This window comes from Capricornis sumatraensis, chromosome 1 (genome assembly GCF_032405125.1).
Source record: "Capricornis sumatraensis isolate serow.1 chromosome 1, serow.2, whole genome shotgun sequence".
Taxonomy (NCBI): Eukaryota; Metazoa; Chordata; class Mammalia; order Artiodactyla; family Bovidae; genus Capricornis; species Capricornis sumatraensis.
The window spans coordinates 257,612,180-257,626,578 of record NC_091069.1 but is presented as its reverse complement, the minus strand read 5'-3'; the positions used below and the strand labels follow the sequence as shown (position 1 = coordinate 257,626,578).

General features: G+C 41.1%; 1 protein-coding gene across 1 annotated transcript in view; it reads left to right on the top strand.

Annotated features, from left to right (window-relative positions):
* Positions 1-14,399, top strand: part of COL6A6 (collagen type VI alpha 6 chain) — a 120,239-nt gene that overhangs the window by 42,888 nt on the left and 62,952 nt on the right. Inside the window, exons 18-19 of the mRNA XM_068989240.1 lie at positions 7,152-7,217; positions 8,436-8,489. Coding sequence (XP_068845341.1) covers positions 7,152-7,217; positions 8,436-8,489 — 120 coding nt within the window. The remainder of the gene's footprint in view (positions 1-7,151; positions 7,218-8,435; positions 8,490-14,399) is intronic.

Genomic DNA, 14,399 nt, shown 5'->3' with positions numbered 1-14,399 from the left:
GTTTTTTAAAACATTCATTAAAACTTTAAAAGTGGAGATAAAATTGTGTATACAATGTAATATCTATATAACGTTGCATAACTTTAAGATGTACAACAGGTTGGTTTGATATATTTACATATTAGGATGACCACCTTAGTGTTAGCTAAGTCCTTTAACAGGTACATAATTATCACTTTTTTGTGTGTGGTAAGAATATTTAAAACCTGGTCTTTTAGCAACTTTGGAGTATCACAGCCTATTATCACCATGCTATTTATTAGATCTCTTGAATTTACTGTTAAGCTGTAACATGCATCAGAAAGTACACATATTATGAGTGCACAGCTTGATGACTATGAGCACCCTGTGCACTCACCACTCAGGTAAAGAAACAGAACATCAGATGAGAGGGGAATAATGCCCAAACCCCCTCAGGTGTACTTCAGTCACAACGGGCCCTCCCTAAGGGAATCACACTGTCTCAGGACCATGAACTAGTTTTACCCATTACTGAACTTTTCACTGGTATTTTACAGGATGCACTTTTCATTCCCAGCTTCTTATATACTTGTGAGATGAATCAGTCTGGTGAATATCAGCAGTTCATTCAATCCTACTCAGCTGAGTTAGGCTCAGTTCAGTCACTCAGTCGTGTCTAACTCTTTGCCCCAGGGACTGCAGTACACCACACTTCCCTGTCCATCACCAACTCCCGGAGCTTGCTCAAACTCACGTCCATCGAGTCAATGATGCCATCCAACCACCTCATCCTCTGTCGTCCCCTTCTCCTCCTGCCTTCAGTCTTTCCCAGCAACAGGGTCTTTTCTAATGAGTTGGTTCTTCGCATTAGGCCAAAGTATTGGAATTTCAGCTTCAGCATCAGTCTTTCCAGTGAATATTCAGGACTGATTTCCTTTAGGATGGACTGGTTTGATCTTGCGGTCCAAGGGAGTCTCAAGAGTCTTCTTCAACACCACAGTTCAAAAGCATCAATTCTTTGGCACTCAGCTTTCTTTATAGTCCAACTCTCACATCCATACATGACTACTGGAAAAACCATAGCTTTGACTAGATGGACCTTTGTTGGCAAAGTAACGTCTCTGCTTTTTAATATGCTGTCTAGGTGGATCATAGCTTTTCTTCCAAGGAGCAAGTGTCTTTTAAAATTTCATGCTTGCAGTGAACATCTGCAGTGATTTTGGAGCCCGAGAAAATAAAGTCTGTCACTGTTTCCATTGTTTCCACATCTATTCGCCATGAAGTGATGGGACCGAATGCCAGAATCTTAGTTTTTTGAATGAATTACTGTTTTACTGTGTGAATATTCCTTGATCTGTTTCTCCGTTCTGTTATTGATAGATATTTCAGTTGTTCCAGATTTTGCTTTTATAAATATTACTGCTATATGCATTCTTGTATGTGTCTTTCATACACATTTCTACTGGGTCTATACTTTGGGAGTAGACTGGATGATATTCACTTACATCTTCAAGCCAAACAGTTTTCCAAAAAGTTTGCACTGATTTATACCCCCACTATCAATGTGCCAAAGCAGTGCACCTCAACCATCAGAAACCCTAAAATGCATAAAACTAACAATACTAAGTGCTGATAAGGGTGTGGGGCAACTGGGAATGTCACAGGACTTTGTCTTTAATAACCCCTCCTCCAGTACACAGTGGTTGTTCAGAGAAAGAATTTTGTACAATACGTACTGACAAATATCAATGTTATGTATGCATTGGAGATAACTCTATTTAAAAAGCAGAGGAATTTGCACTTGAAGATAACATTGACATATGATAATGCTCTGATAACGCAAGAGTTTCAAACAACTTCAAAGTGTCTAATTAGAAATAAAAATCTATCCACAAATAAGGGTAATGAAGAATTAGTAGTTCAAATGCAAAGACGTTTCAGTCATCGGTATATGATGGCCAAACATTTACTTGGCGTGTTGCTATAAAATCATAATTCAATTTAATCAGAATCCCCCCAATTGTCTGCATGATTGTGTAACACTTTTAAAAGAATCTGAACAATGTAAAAATACTTTTATTTCAAGAGAAATGTTCTATGACTTTGAGATGGCTGAAAATTCAACCCATGGGAGCTTCCCTGTGGTGTATTGTCACTATACTGACTTCCGATGGTTTTTCAATAAATAATAACTCTTCCCAGACACTTGGGAATGTACATCTCAAATCGATGAAAGCTCTCTCTACTTCTTCCGTGTATTTTTTGGTGGGTTTACCATATGGGGAAATATGAGGAGAGCAAGATTGATAGAATAAATAGGACACAAGTATAATCTACATGCAAATGGCACAAATTCCTGAAAATATATGCTTTATTCAGAGAGAGTTTTTGATCACATAAAAGCTCATTTGCTTGAAATTTACCATTTTGACATAATTTTTTAATTATTGAAATGTAGTTGATTTACAATGTTGTTCTAATTTCTGCTATATAGAAAAATTATTATGTGATATATATATATATATATTCTTGAAGCTCCAGTACTTTGGCCACCTTATGTGGAGAGTTGACTCATTGGAAAAGACTCTGATGCTGGGAGGGATTGGGGGCAGGAGGAGAAGGGGACGACAGAGGATGAGATGGCTGGATGGCATCATGGACTCGATGGACATGAGTCTGAGTGAACTCTGGGAGATGGTGATGGACAGGGAGGCCTGGCGTGCTGCAGTTCATGGGGTCTCAAGGAGTCAGACATGACTGAGCGACTGAACTGAACTGAACTGATTCTTTTCCATTGTGGTTTATCACAGGACATTGAATATAGTCCTGTGATAAGCCATTGAATATAGTCCAGGATTTCCTTGGTGGCTCAGATGGTAAAGCGTCTGCCTACAATGCAGGAGACCCAGGTTCAATCTCTGGGTCAGGAAGATCCTCTGGAGAAGGAAATGGCACCCCACTCCAGTACTCTTGCCTGGAAAATCCCATGGGCGGAGGAGCCTGGTAGACTACAGACCATGGGGTCGCCAAGAGTCAGACACAACTGAGCGACTTCACTTCACTTGTTGAATATAGTTTCCTGTACTTGTTGCTTACGCATTCTGGACATAATAGCGTGCATTAGGTAGTCTCAAACTTCCAATCCTTCCCTCCCCAACTCCTACCCTGGGCAAGCACAAGCTTTTTCCCTATGCCTGTGCCTCTGTTTCTGTTTCAAGGTAAGTTCGTTTGCGTCATATTGTAGATTCCACATACAAGTGATATCCTATGATATTTATCTTTCTCTGTCTGACTTATTGCACTTAGTATGATCATCACTAGGTCCATCATGTTGCTGCAAATGGCATTCATTTCTTTCTTTTTATGGCTGAGTAGTATTCCGTTGTGTGTATCTATTATATCTTCTCTATCCGTTCACCTCTTGATAGACATTTAGGTTGCTTCTATGCCTTAGCTATTATAAATGCCGCTACAGTGAACACTGGGGACATGTAACTGTTTTTATAGTTTTCTCCTGATATACACCCAGGAGTGGGATTGCTAAATCATACAGCAACTGTTTAGGTTTTTGAGGAGCCTCCACACAGTTCTCCATAATGACTGCACCAATTTGCACTCCTACCAACAGTGTTGGAGAGTTCCATTTTCTCCACAGCCTCATCGGTATTTGTTACTTGTGGACTTTTTAACGACGGCCGTTTTGACCTGTGTAAGGTAGTAGAACCTCAGTATAGTTTTGATTTACATTTTTCTGTTAGTGATGTTGAGCGTCTTTTCACGCACCTGTTGGCCATCTGTATTTATTCTTTGGAGAAATGTCTGTTTAGATCTTCTGCCCAGTTTTTGATTGGGTTGTTTGTTTCTTTGTTATTGAGTTGTATGAGCTGTTTATAGATTTTGGAAGTTAAGGCCTCACTGGTCGCATCCCTTGCAAATGTTTTCTCCCAGTCTGTATGTTTTCTTTCCATTGTGTCCGTGGTTTCCTTTGCTGTGCCAAAGCTTATATGTTTGATTAGGTCCCATTTGTTTATTTTTTGTTTTATTTCTATTGTCTTGGTAGACTGATCTAAATACATTTGTAGGATAAAATTTCTTGTAATTTGAGGGAAGGCTGAGGTAGAACATTTGTCTGAGTGACACTTTAGTTAAGTTCATCATTCTAGAACATATTATTAGAAGCCCATGTTTAATCATCAGTTCAATTCAGTCGCTCAGTCATGTCCAACTCTTTGAGACCCCATGGACTGTAGCACAGCAGGCCTCCCTGTCCATCATCAACTCCCGGAGTTCAATCGTAAATTTGCATTAAATGATACTCTTTTGTCTAATTTCATAAAAACTTAAAGAGTGGGCCAGATCATATTCAGCCTGACCACACAGCTGGTCTGCATGGAAAGTAGGACGTTCTGTTCTGTAGAATGTGCTGGCATATGATTGTTTATGTCATCTCTTCAATCAAATAGTGCAGAGTTGGACCATAGTAAGCAGTGTATATACCCAGTGGAAGAAAATTTGGGACTTTACCTTCCTTTTTCTTCCTTGCTGTTCTAATGAAGATATAACTCTTTAATATTATAATTCATCAGATAAATATTAAACAAGAATAAAACAGAAAAGGTAAGGAAATAACCTTTGGCTTTGGTATGTGGGGAAGAGAAATAATTATTCATGTAAATTTTAGTGCTATCAGTTGTAAAATAAATTCTAAGCCCATGTTTTTTTTTTGTTTTTTGTTTTTTTATTTTTTCCACTCTGTCATCCTTAAGCCCTGTGAGTATAGAAACTGCATGTTTAAAAAGGTTCCAAAGTATCTGGAATGATACTATGGTCCTGTTGGTGATCTCAAATTACTTACTTGTTGATGAAGGTCATCTATCAGCCAAGTCTGCCATCAGCCAAGCAGCCAGGCAGCTGGCTCTCGGCAGGAGTGGATAGTTGCCCTCCCCTCTTCATTTACTGATGAATTGGCTGGTTCAATTGATCGTCCGGGCATCATGGCTGCTGTTTGTGGTCTGAACCACCCAAGAGAGAAAGCTTTCAGTTTGGCCTGCCTAGGATAACATCCCATAATGTGGGCCTGTTTTCAGTGCTCCTGCTAGAACATCTGTATAAATATTGAGAAAAACTCAAGATTCCAAGACTTTCTGAAAACCAGAAAAGTAGGAATAAACCAATGGTGTTAGAAGGTATCCAGGGACCCAGGAGGAGAAAGAGAGTGTGTGTGGCAAATAAAGCCCTCAACACTGTTCAGAGTCCTCACATTCTTGGGGCAGAGCCCATCACAAATCTTTGCCTTTGATATTAGTCAGCCATAAAAAAAAAAAAAAAAAACAACGCCATTTGCAACAATATGATTGGAGAAGGCAATGGCGCCCCACTCCAGTACTCTTGCCTGGAGGATCCCATGGGCGGGGGAGCCTGGTGGGCTGCAGTCCATGGGGTCGCTGGGAGTCAGACACGACTGAGCGGCTTCACTTTCACTTTTCACTTTCATGCATTGGAGACGGAGATGGCAACCCACTCCAGTGCTCTTGCCTGGAGAATCCCAGGGACAGGGAAGCCTGGTGGGCTGCCGTCTCTGGGGTCGCACAGAGTCGGACACAACTGAAGCGACTTAGCAGCAGCAGCAGCAGCAACAATATGGATGGACCTAGAGTTTATCATATTAAGTGAGGTAAGCCAGAGAGAGAAAGATAAATATCATATGATACACTTATACGGGTGATCTAAAAAAAAAAAATGATACAAATGAACTTATTTACAACTGACCCACAACCATTGAAAACAAATGTATAGTTACCAAAGGCGAAGGCAGAGTAGGGATAAATTAGGAGTTTGGGATTAACATACACACACTATGTACTGTTCACTTGCTAAGTCATGTCCGACTCTTTGTGACCCCATGGACAGCAACACGCCAGGCTTCCCTGTTCTTCACTATCTCCCAGAGTTTGCTTAAACTCATGTCCACTAAGTCGGTGATGCCATCCAACCATCTCATCCTCTGTTGCCCTCTTTTCCTCCTGCCTTCAATCTTTCCCAGCATCAGGGTCTTTTCCAATGAGTCAGCCCTTTGCATCAGGTGGCCAAAGTATTGGAGCTTCAGCATCAGTCCTTCCAATGAATATTCAGAATTGAGTTCCTTTAGGATTGACTGGTTTTATCTCCTTGATGTCCAATGGTCTCTCCAAAGTCTTCTCCAGCAGTACAGTTTGAAAGTATCAATTCTTCAGCACTCACATATACACATTGCTGCTGCTGCTAAGTCACATCAGTCGTGTCTGACTCTGTGCGACCCCATAGATGGAAGCCCACTAGGCTCCTCTGTCCCTGGGATTCTCCAGGCAAGAACACTGGAGTGGGTTGCCATTTCCTTCTCCAATGCATGAAAGTGAAAAGTGAAAATGAAGTCGCCCAGTCATGTCCGACTCTCAGCAACCCCATGGACTGTAGCCTACGAGGCTCCTCTGTCCATGGGATTTCCCAGGCAAGAGTACTGGAGTGGGGTGCCATTGCCTTCTCTGGATATACACACTACTACATATAAAATACATAAACAACAGGGACCTGCTGTATAGCACAGAGAACTCTACTCAATATCTTGTAATAATCTATAAGGGAAAACTATCTGAAAAAGAAAATACATATATATATATGTATATATAACTGAATCATTCTGCTGTACACCTGAAACTAACACACTGTCGGAAATCAACTAGGCTTCAATAAAAACAAACGAATGACAAAAAAAAAAAAAAAACTTTGCCTTCCCCAAGGGCAGGGGATGGGGGGTAAAATCTACCAACCCTCAAATATAAACTTGCCGAGGCCCCAAGAAAGAAGACCAGAAGCTAAGAGAAAGAGGGTAGTAGCAAGAAGGAAACACCTCCAGACCCAGGATAGGAGTTGCCCTCAACGCAACTCATGTCTCTCTGCCTGCTCGGCTGTGTGTTCCATCACGAGCTCTCACCTGGGCCCCACACACTTGCCTTAGGTCTCCATGCTCTCCTGCTAATGCAGAGCTTGGGAGGAAAGGAAGATATTTATAAGCCATTTATAATTTAGCCTACTTCTGCTTTCAGATGGGTTAACCTTCTCTTGTCACTTTTTTGGGGGGTGACCAGGTATGTTACAACCATATTACATTTTTAAGGAGAAATGTTCAAAGCCTATTATTTTCTATTTTTCAGGGAGTTCCTGGATTTGACAATAGCATAGAGGGACCCAAGGGCTTGAAAGGAGAACTTGGAAGACAGGTAACTGTGGGCTTTTGGAAGTAAGTTTGTAAATATGTGACAATGGTGGGCTCGGGGTTTTAGTGATAGAATATGAAGTACGTATAAAGAATTTGGAATCAGAGTAAATATGCCTGATACAGAAAATCTGTTTTTAGAAGCAGAAAGATTCATTTATCCCTTCTTATTTGCTATGCTGGAACTTAAGACACATTCTCTCTTCTGAATCTGATGCAAAGATCTAACCTCTGATTTAAAATGTAGGGCTAGCTGATAGAAAGCGCTAGCAAAAGAATGCCTGGCCTTCCCAGGATCCAGAGGACACGTATCCTAAAAAGATATCATGTTATACTTGGTACCTGATTTTATAAAAAAGAAGCAGGGAGAGAATAAGATCTGGTAGATAGCTACAGGCCACACTCTCAGGCAAGTCTCTTGAGATTAGTCTTATGGGATAGCATACATCTAAATCTGATCATGTACGCTTGTTTTTCAGAACTTTAGGAAAAACAATTGTCTGGAAAGTGTGTGTCACTGGATTCATGGTGGGGAAGTTCTTTGGTGATTCCACCTGTGAGAAAGCCCTTTGGGAAAAGGCTTAGCCTCCATTTCAGCCTCTGTTCCTTAGCCGCCCTGTGGCCTCAGCTACTTTCTACAAGCCTCTGCTTTCTCATCTTCAAAACTGGACAAGTAGCCTGCTTTGGAAAGGGATGTGGGAATTCAATGACAGAGCCTTCCACATCATAAACTTCCAGAGAACGTTACCTGTCATTTTTTATTAAGTGGCCAGTGTATGTCTTGTTATAGATTCTATATCCCCTTCTCCTACCTTGGGAGGATGTGTATTGGGAGAGTTTATTCAGATGAGGGTGCTAATTAGGCTGTTACACAGGTTAGCCAGACAGAACAGGAAGTTCCAAGAGAGAAATTCACACAAGTTGTAGGCATCCCATCACACGGATGATTCTATGGCAACACAGCAGGGACAGTTCGGTTGAAATACTCTTAACTAACAGCCCAAACACAAGTTAGACGGTGGTGATGAGCAGATGGAGCCACATCCTGCACGCAGAGAGGTGTGGTCTGTGGCTGGTGGGTTAGGGCCTCATCTCTCAGGGAGGATAAGTCTAACCGGTGTGTCCCCCTCCACCCTCCTGGGAGCGCAACGAACCAGCATTGAGGAGCGCACATGTCCGAGCCGTGTCGTGACTGTCAAACCTCTGTCTGTTCCTTTGACAGGGAAGAAGAGGCTGGCCAGGGCCCCCTGGAACTCCCGGCTCCAGAAGGAAGACAGTAAGGACCCACATAGACAAAGCGGCCCACTCTGGAGCAGCCTGAACTGGGGTGATACAATGGCTGGTGGCGGGGCGGTTCCCCGGGACTTACTACCCTGGGGAAAACTGACTCAGGGCGGAGCTGGCAAAGGGCGCAGGAAGGGCCCTGAAGCCAAGGCCAGACGGTGCTGGCTGCAGGGGAGATTACCACATCGGAGGAAAGCGCTGCCCAAGAACGGAAGAGCAGCCAACTAGGGGAAGAGCAGTCAAAGTCTGGCCTGCTCACTAGCCCACTGAGGTTTGAAGTCCAAGGCTCCATTCCTCTGCCAAGTTTTATGACTGCTTAGAAAAGTCAGTCCTGATGCGAGTCCTCTGGTCTCCTTTCCATTTTCTCTGACTCGCAAAGAAGAAGAATGTGTTCCAAGATATAAAAATATTTTCTTGGATGACCTACAATATATGGTTCTGTGAACTTCTCCTCAGAAAACAGAATGCATAATGAATGCAATATATTAAACTAGTTTTTATTTGTGCTAAATTTTTAAATGTTATAAATACATATTTTACTGAGATAGACTTGATAGATAATATTAGTTTCAGATGTACAACATAATGATTCCATGTATGTATATATTACAAGATGATCACCGCTCAGCTAGTAAGTCTAGTTAACATCCATCACCACACATAGTTATGATTCTTTTTTTCTTGTGATAAAAACTTTTTAAGATCTACTCGGTTGTTGGGTAGTTGCTTTGTTGTGTCCAATTCTTTTATGATCCCATGGACTGTAGCCCACCAGACTCCTCTGTCCATGGGATTTCCCAGGCAAGAATACTGAAGGAAAAAAAAATACTGAAGAGGGTTACCATTTCCCTCTCCAGGGGATCTTCCTAACCCAGGGATTAAACCCGTGTCTCCTGCACCGACAGGCGGATTCTTTACCACTTAGCCACCAGGGAAGCCCTTCTACTCTCTTAGCAACTTTTAAATATACAATATAATATTATTGGGCTTCCCTAGTGGCTCAGCAATAAAGAGTCTGCCTGCCAATGCAGGAGACACAGTTTCAATTCCTGTGTCAGGAAGATCCCCTGGAGAAGGAAACAGCAACCCACTCCAGTATCCTTGCCTGGGAAATCCCATAGAGAGAGGAGCCTGGTGGGCTATAGTCCATGGGGTCGCAAAAGAATCGGACACAACGCAGCAACTACACAACGACATACTATCATTGACGACGGTTATCATGTGAAGTGAAGTGAAGTGAAAGTCGTTCAATCATGTCCAACTCTTTACGACCCCATGGACTAACCCATGGAATTTTCCGGGCCAGAATACTGCAGTGGGTAGCCTTTCCCTTCTCCAGGGGATCTTCTCAACCAGGGGTTGGACCCAGGTCTCCCACATTGCAGGCAGATTCTTTACCAGCTGAGCCACCAGGGAAGCCCAAGAATACTGGAGTGGGTAGCCTATCCCTTCTCCAGGGGATCTTCCCAACCCAGGAATAGAACTGGGGTCTCCTGCATTGCAGACAAATTCTTTACCAGCTAAGCTATCATGCTATACATTAAATCCCATGACTTATTTATTTTCTAATTGGAAGTTTATGCCTTTTGATTTCCTCTACCCATTTCACACCATCTCCCCCCACACACACACACTCCTCATCTCTGTTCTCTGTATCTATGAGTTTAGCTGGTTGGTTTATTCATTTTGTTAAGATTCCACATATAAGTGAGATCATAGGGTATTGGTCTTTTTCTGATTTCTTTCACTTAGTGTAATTTCTTCAGGACTCCCCTGTAGCTCAGCTGGTAAAGAATCCTCCTGCAATGCAGGAGACCCGGGTTTGATCCCTGGGTTGGGAAGATCCCCTGGAGAAGGGAAAGGCTATGCACTCCAGCACTCTTGCCTGGAGAGTCCCATGGAGAGAGGAGCCTGGTGGGCTACAGCCCATGGGGTTGCAAAGAGTCAGTCACGACTAAGCGAGTAGCACTAGTGCCTTCAAGGTCCGTCCATGTTGTCACAAGTGGCAAGATTTCCTTCTTTTTCATGGCTGAATAATATTCCATTGTGTGTGTGTGTGTGTGTGTGTGTGTGTGTGTGTGTGTGTGTGTGTGTGTATAACACACGTGGTGGGTGTATCTTTTTGAGTTTGTGTTTTTGTTTCCTTTTGATAAATACCCAGAAGTGGGATTTCTGGATGATATGGTATTTCTATATTTAAGTTTTTTGAGGATGCTCTGTACTGCTAAAGAGATTATATATAATATATGCCTATAAAAACATATCTGAGAGCAAAATTAGGTCACTTGCTTATGAAATCTTTTGGGATCTTTGTTGTTATTTTTTTCAATAAGTACTTTTTAAAAGAGTTTCTATGCTTGACTTCTTGGAAAAGAATTGACATTATAAAATAAAATCTTTATCCATTAAGAAAATATAACTTTAATAAAATATACTTAAATGCCTGCATTGGGTTCTGAACCCAGGGTCTCTTCTTATGGTGCAACGTTTTCTCTCCATTCCTTATTTAGTTACCCAGCCTTTTCCAGCTTCCTTCATCCCACCCTACTCACTACACGTAGTGATAGATGTTAACTAGATTCATTAGCTGAATGATGGTCTTCTTGCAATATATACATGTATGGAATCATTATGTTGTACATCTGAAACTAATACAATTTTAACGTTTTAAATTTGAGGACAAATAAAACCTAGTTTAACACATTGCATTATTATGCATTGTATTTTCAGAGCAGAAGCTCATAAAACCAGCTATTATACTCCAACAGGAAAATATTTTTATATGTTGGAACATACTTTTCTTCTTTGTAGGACAGAGAAAAATAAGAACAGGGATTATGTTTAAAACCTGCAAAATTTAATTGTTGGGAAAGCCCTTTCTAATGCATCTAAAGTTTTTAAAAAGGACATTTGCTATTTATTTGACTTTCTAAAAGGGTGTAGCCAGTTTACATACCCCAGGAAAGTATTTTGAACTTAAAGAATGTCATCCAAAAAATCCTGGCATGGGAGATGAACTTTTTTTACTTTATAGAAGCGATAATCTCTCTGGAGGATAAGGCAATATCACCACCTGTTAGCTAAACCGCACAACTCCTGAAAAATATGGCCCCTTCTTGAGCTATGGATTCAGCAGCGTCATTCAGGAGTAAAAGCAGAATTCCACCTAAAGATGGTAAAGTCAAGGGATTTTTTTTATACTACTCCACTTCTCTGCAACTCACCAAAAACAATAAAAAAAAAAATTAAAATGAATTAACAAAAAATGACCACAACTTCAAGCCACACATGATGACAGATACTGGCCAACTATTTTATTTTTTAGAGGCTTTACTTTATTTTGTGGAAATACAGTCGATTGTGGTATTAATTTCTGCTGTACAGCAAAGTGATTCAGTTATATGTCTATGTATATATATGTGTATTCCTTCTCATATTCCTTTCCATTATGTTTTCTTACAGGATATTGAACACAGTTCCCTGTGCTATAAAATAGGATCTTGTTTTCTACCCATTCTATATATAATAGTTTGCACCTGCTAATCCCAAACTCCCAGCCCATCCCTCCCCCAAGTGCCCTCCGCCTTGGCAATCACGAGTCTGTTCCCTATGTCTGTGAGTCTGTTTCATAGATAGATTCATTTGTCTCCAAGTTTAGGTTCCCACATAAATGATATCATATGGTATTTGCCTTTCTCTTTCTGACTTACCTCACTTAGTGTGATAATCTCTAGTCCATCCATGTTGCTCCACTGTTTGTGTGTACCACATCTTCTTCTGTGCATCTGTCAACAGACATTCAGGTCCCTTCCATGTCTTGGCTATTATCAGTAGTGCTACAATGAACATTGGGGTACTTATGCTTTTGAATTTATAGTTTTGCCTAAATATATGCCCAGGAATGGGGTTGCTGGATCATCTGGCAACTCGATTTTTAGTTTTTTGAGGAACCTCCATGTTGTTCTCCATAGTAGCTGCATCAATTTACATTCTCACTAACAGTGTAGGAGGGTTTCCTATTCTCCACAGCCGCTCTCCGCAGCATTTGTTATTTGTAGACTTTTCAATCATGGCCATTCTGACTGGTGTGAAGTGGTTATTGTTGAGTCACTCAGTCATGTCTGACTCTGCAGCCACATGGACTACAGGACAGCAGGCTTCCCTGTCCCTCACCATCTCCCAGAGCTTGCTCAAACTCATGTCCATTGAGTCAGTGATGCCATCCAACCATCTCGTCCTCTGTCGTCCCCTTCTCCTCCGCCTTCATTCTTTCCCAGCATCAGGGACTTTTCCAGTGAGTCAGTTCTTTGCATCAGGTGGCCAAAGCTTCACCATCAGTCCTTCTAATGAATATTCAAGATTGATTTCCTTCAAGGTTGACTGGTTTGATCTCTTTGCAGTCCAAGGGACTCTGAAGAGTCTTCTCAACAGCATAGTTCAGAAGCATCAATTCTTTGGCATTTAGCCTTCTTTGTGGTCCAATTCTCACATCCATACATGACCACTGGAAAAACCATAGCTTTGACTATGTGGACCTTTGTCAACAAAGTAATGTCTCTACTTTTTAATACACTGCCTTGGGGTCATAACTTTTCTTCCAAGGACCAATCATCTTTTAATCTCATGGCTGCAGTCACCATCTGCAGTGACTTTGGAGCCCAAGAAAATAGAGTCTGTCATTGTTTCCATTATTTCCCCATCTATTTGCTATGAAGTGATGTGACCCGATGCCATGATCTTAGCTTTTTGAATGCTGAGTTTTAAGCCAGCTTTTTCACTCTCCCCTTTCACTAAAAGACACTCTTTAGTTCCTCTTCACTTTCTGCCATAAGGGTGGTGTCATCTGCGAATCTCAGGTTATTGATATTTCTCCCAGCATTCTTGATTCCTGCTTGTGCTTCATCCAGCCCAGCATTTCACATGGTGTACTCTGCATGTAAGTTAAATAAGCAGGGTGACAATATGCAGCCTTGACATATTCCTTCCCCGATTTGGAACCAGTCCATTGTTCCATGTCCAGTTCTAAGTGTTGCTCCTTGACCTGCATACAGATTTCTCAAGAGGCAGGTAAGATGCTCTGGTATGTCCATCCACACAGTCAAAAACTTCAGTGCAGTCAGTGAAGCAAAAGTAGATGTTTTTCTGGAACTCCCTTGCTTTTTCTATGATCCAACAATGTGAAGTGTACCTCATTATAATTTTGATTTGCATTTCTGTAGTAATTAGTGATGTTGAACATCTTTTCTTGTGCTTGTTAGCCATCTGTTTTTCTTCTTTGGAGAAATGTCTATTAAGTCATTTTTCAATTGGGAGAAACCCATATTTCTGTCTTCCCCTTTCTTATGGCATCTGATATATTCTGCCTTGTAAATATTTATAGTATTCATCTCCTCCCCACTAACCCAAGTGGTGAGGACCTTCCGAGGTCAAGAACTCTATGTTACCTTTATGATCCTATGGTTCCCATCCTATATACTTTGTGGATAGTAGATGTTGGATAGATATTTTTCTAAATGAAACTGCTGTGAATTGAATCAGAAAAGATAAACCCTTGTGTGAAAGGAGTAGAGAAAACTGCTCTTCATCCCTCCGATACGGACATTTCGACAGTCATCATTTGGTGTTAAAGAAATAGGCCTCTAATCATATCCCAGACACATAGTCTCTTTCCTAAATAACAAGAGATTTTCACTGAAACATAATTAGAGGAATTTAAAAATTTCAAGACCAGCCTCACATAGAAATTTGACTTGACTATCTCAAATAAGTTTCCGTTACAAAAATGTCTGATATGTATTGAATTTTATAAATCCTGGATATCAGTCATGCTATAATCTGAGTTAGACAATAAAATGTCTTTGTCTCTTGAAATATTGATCTAGAAATACTCAGATTTTCACGT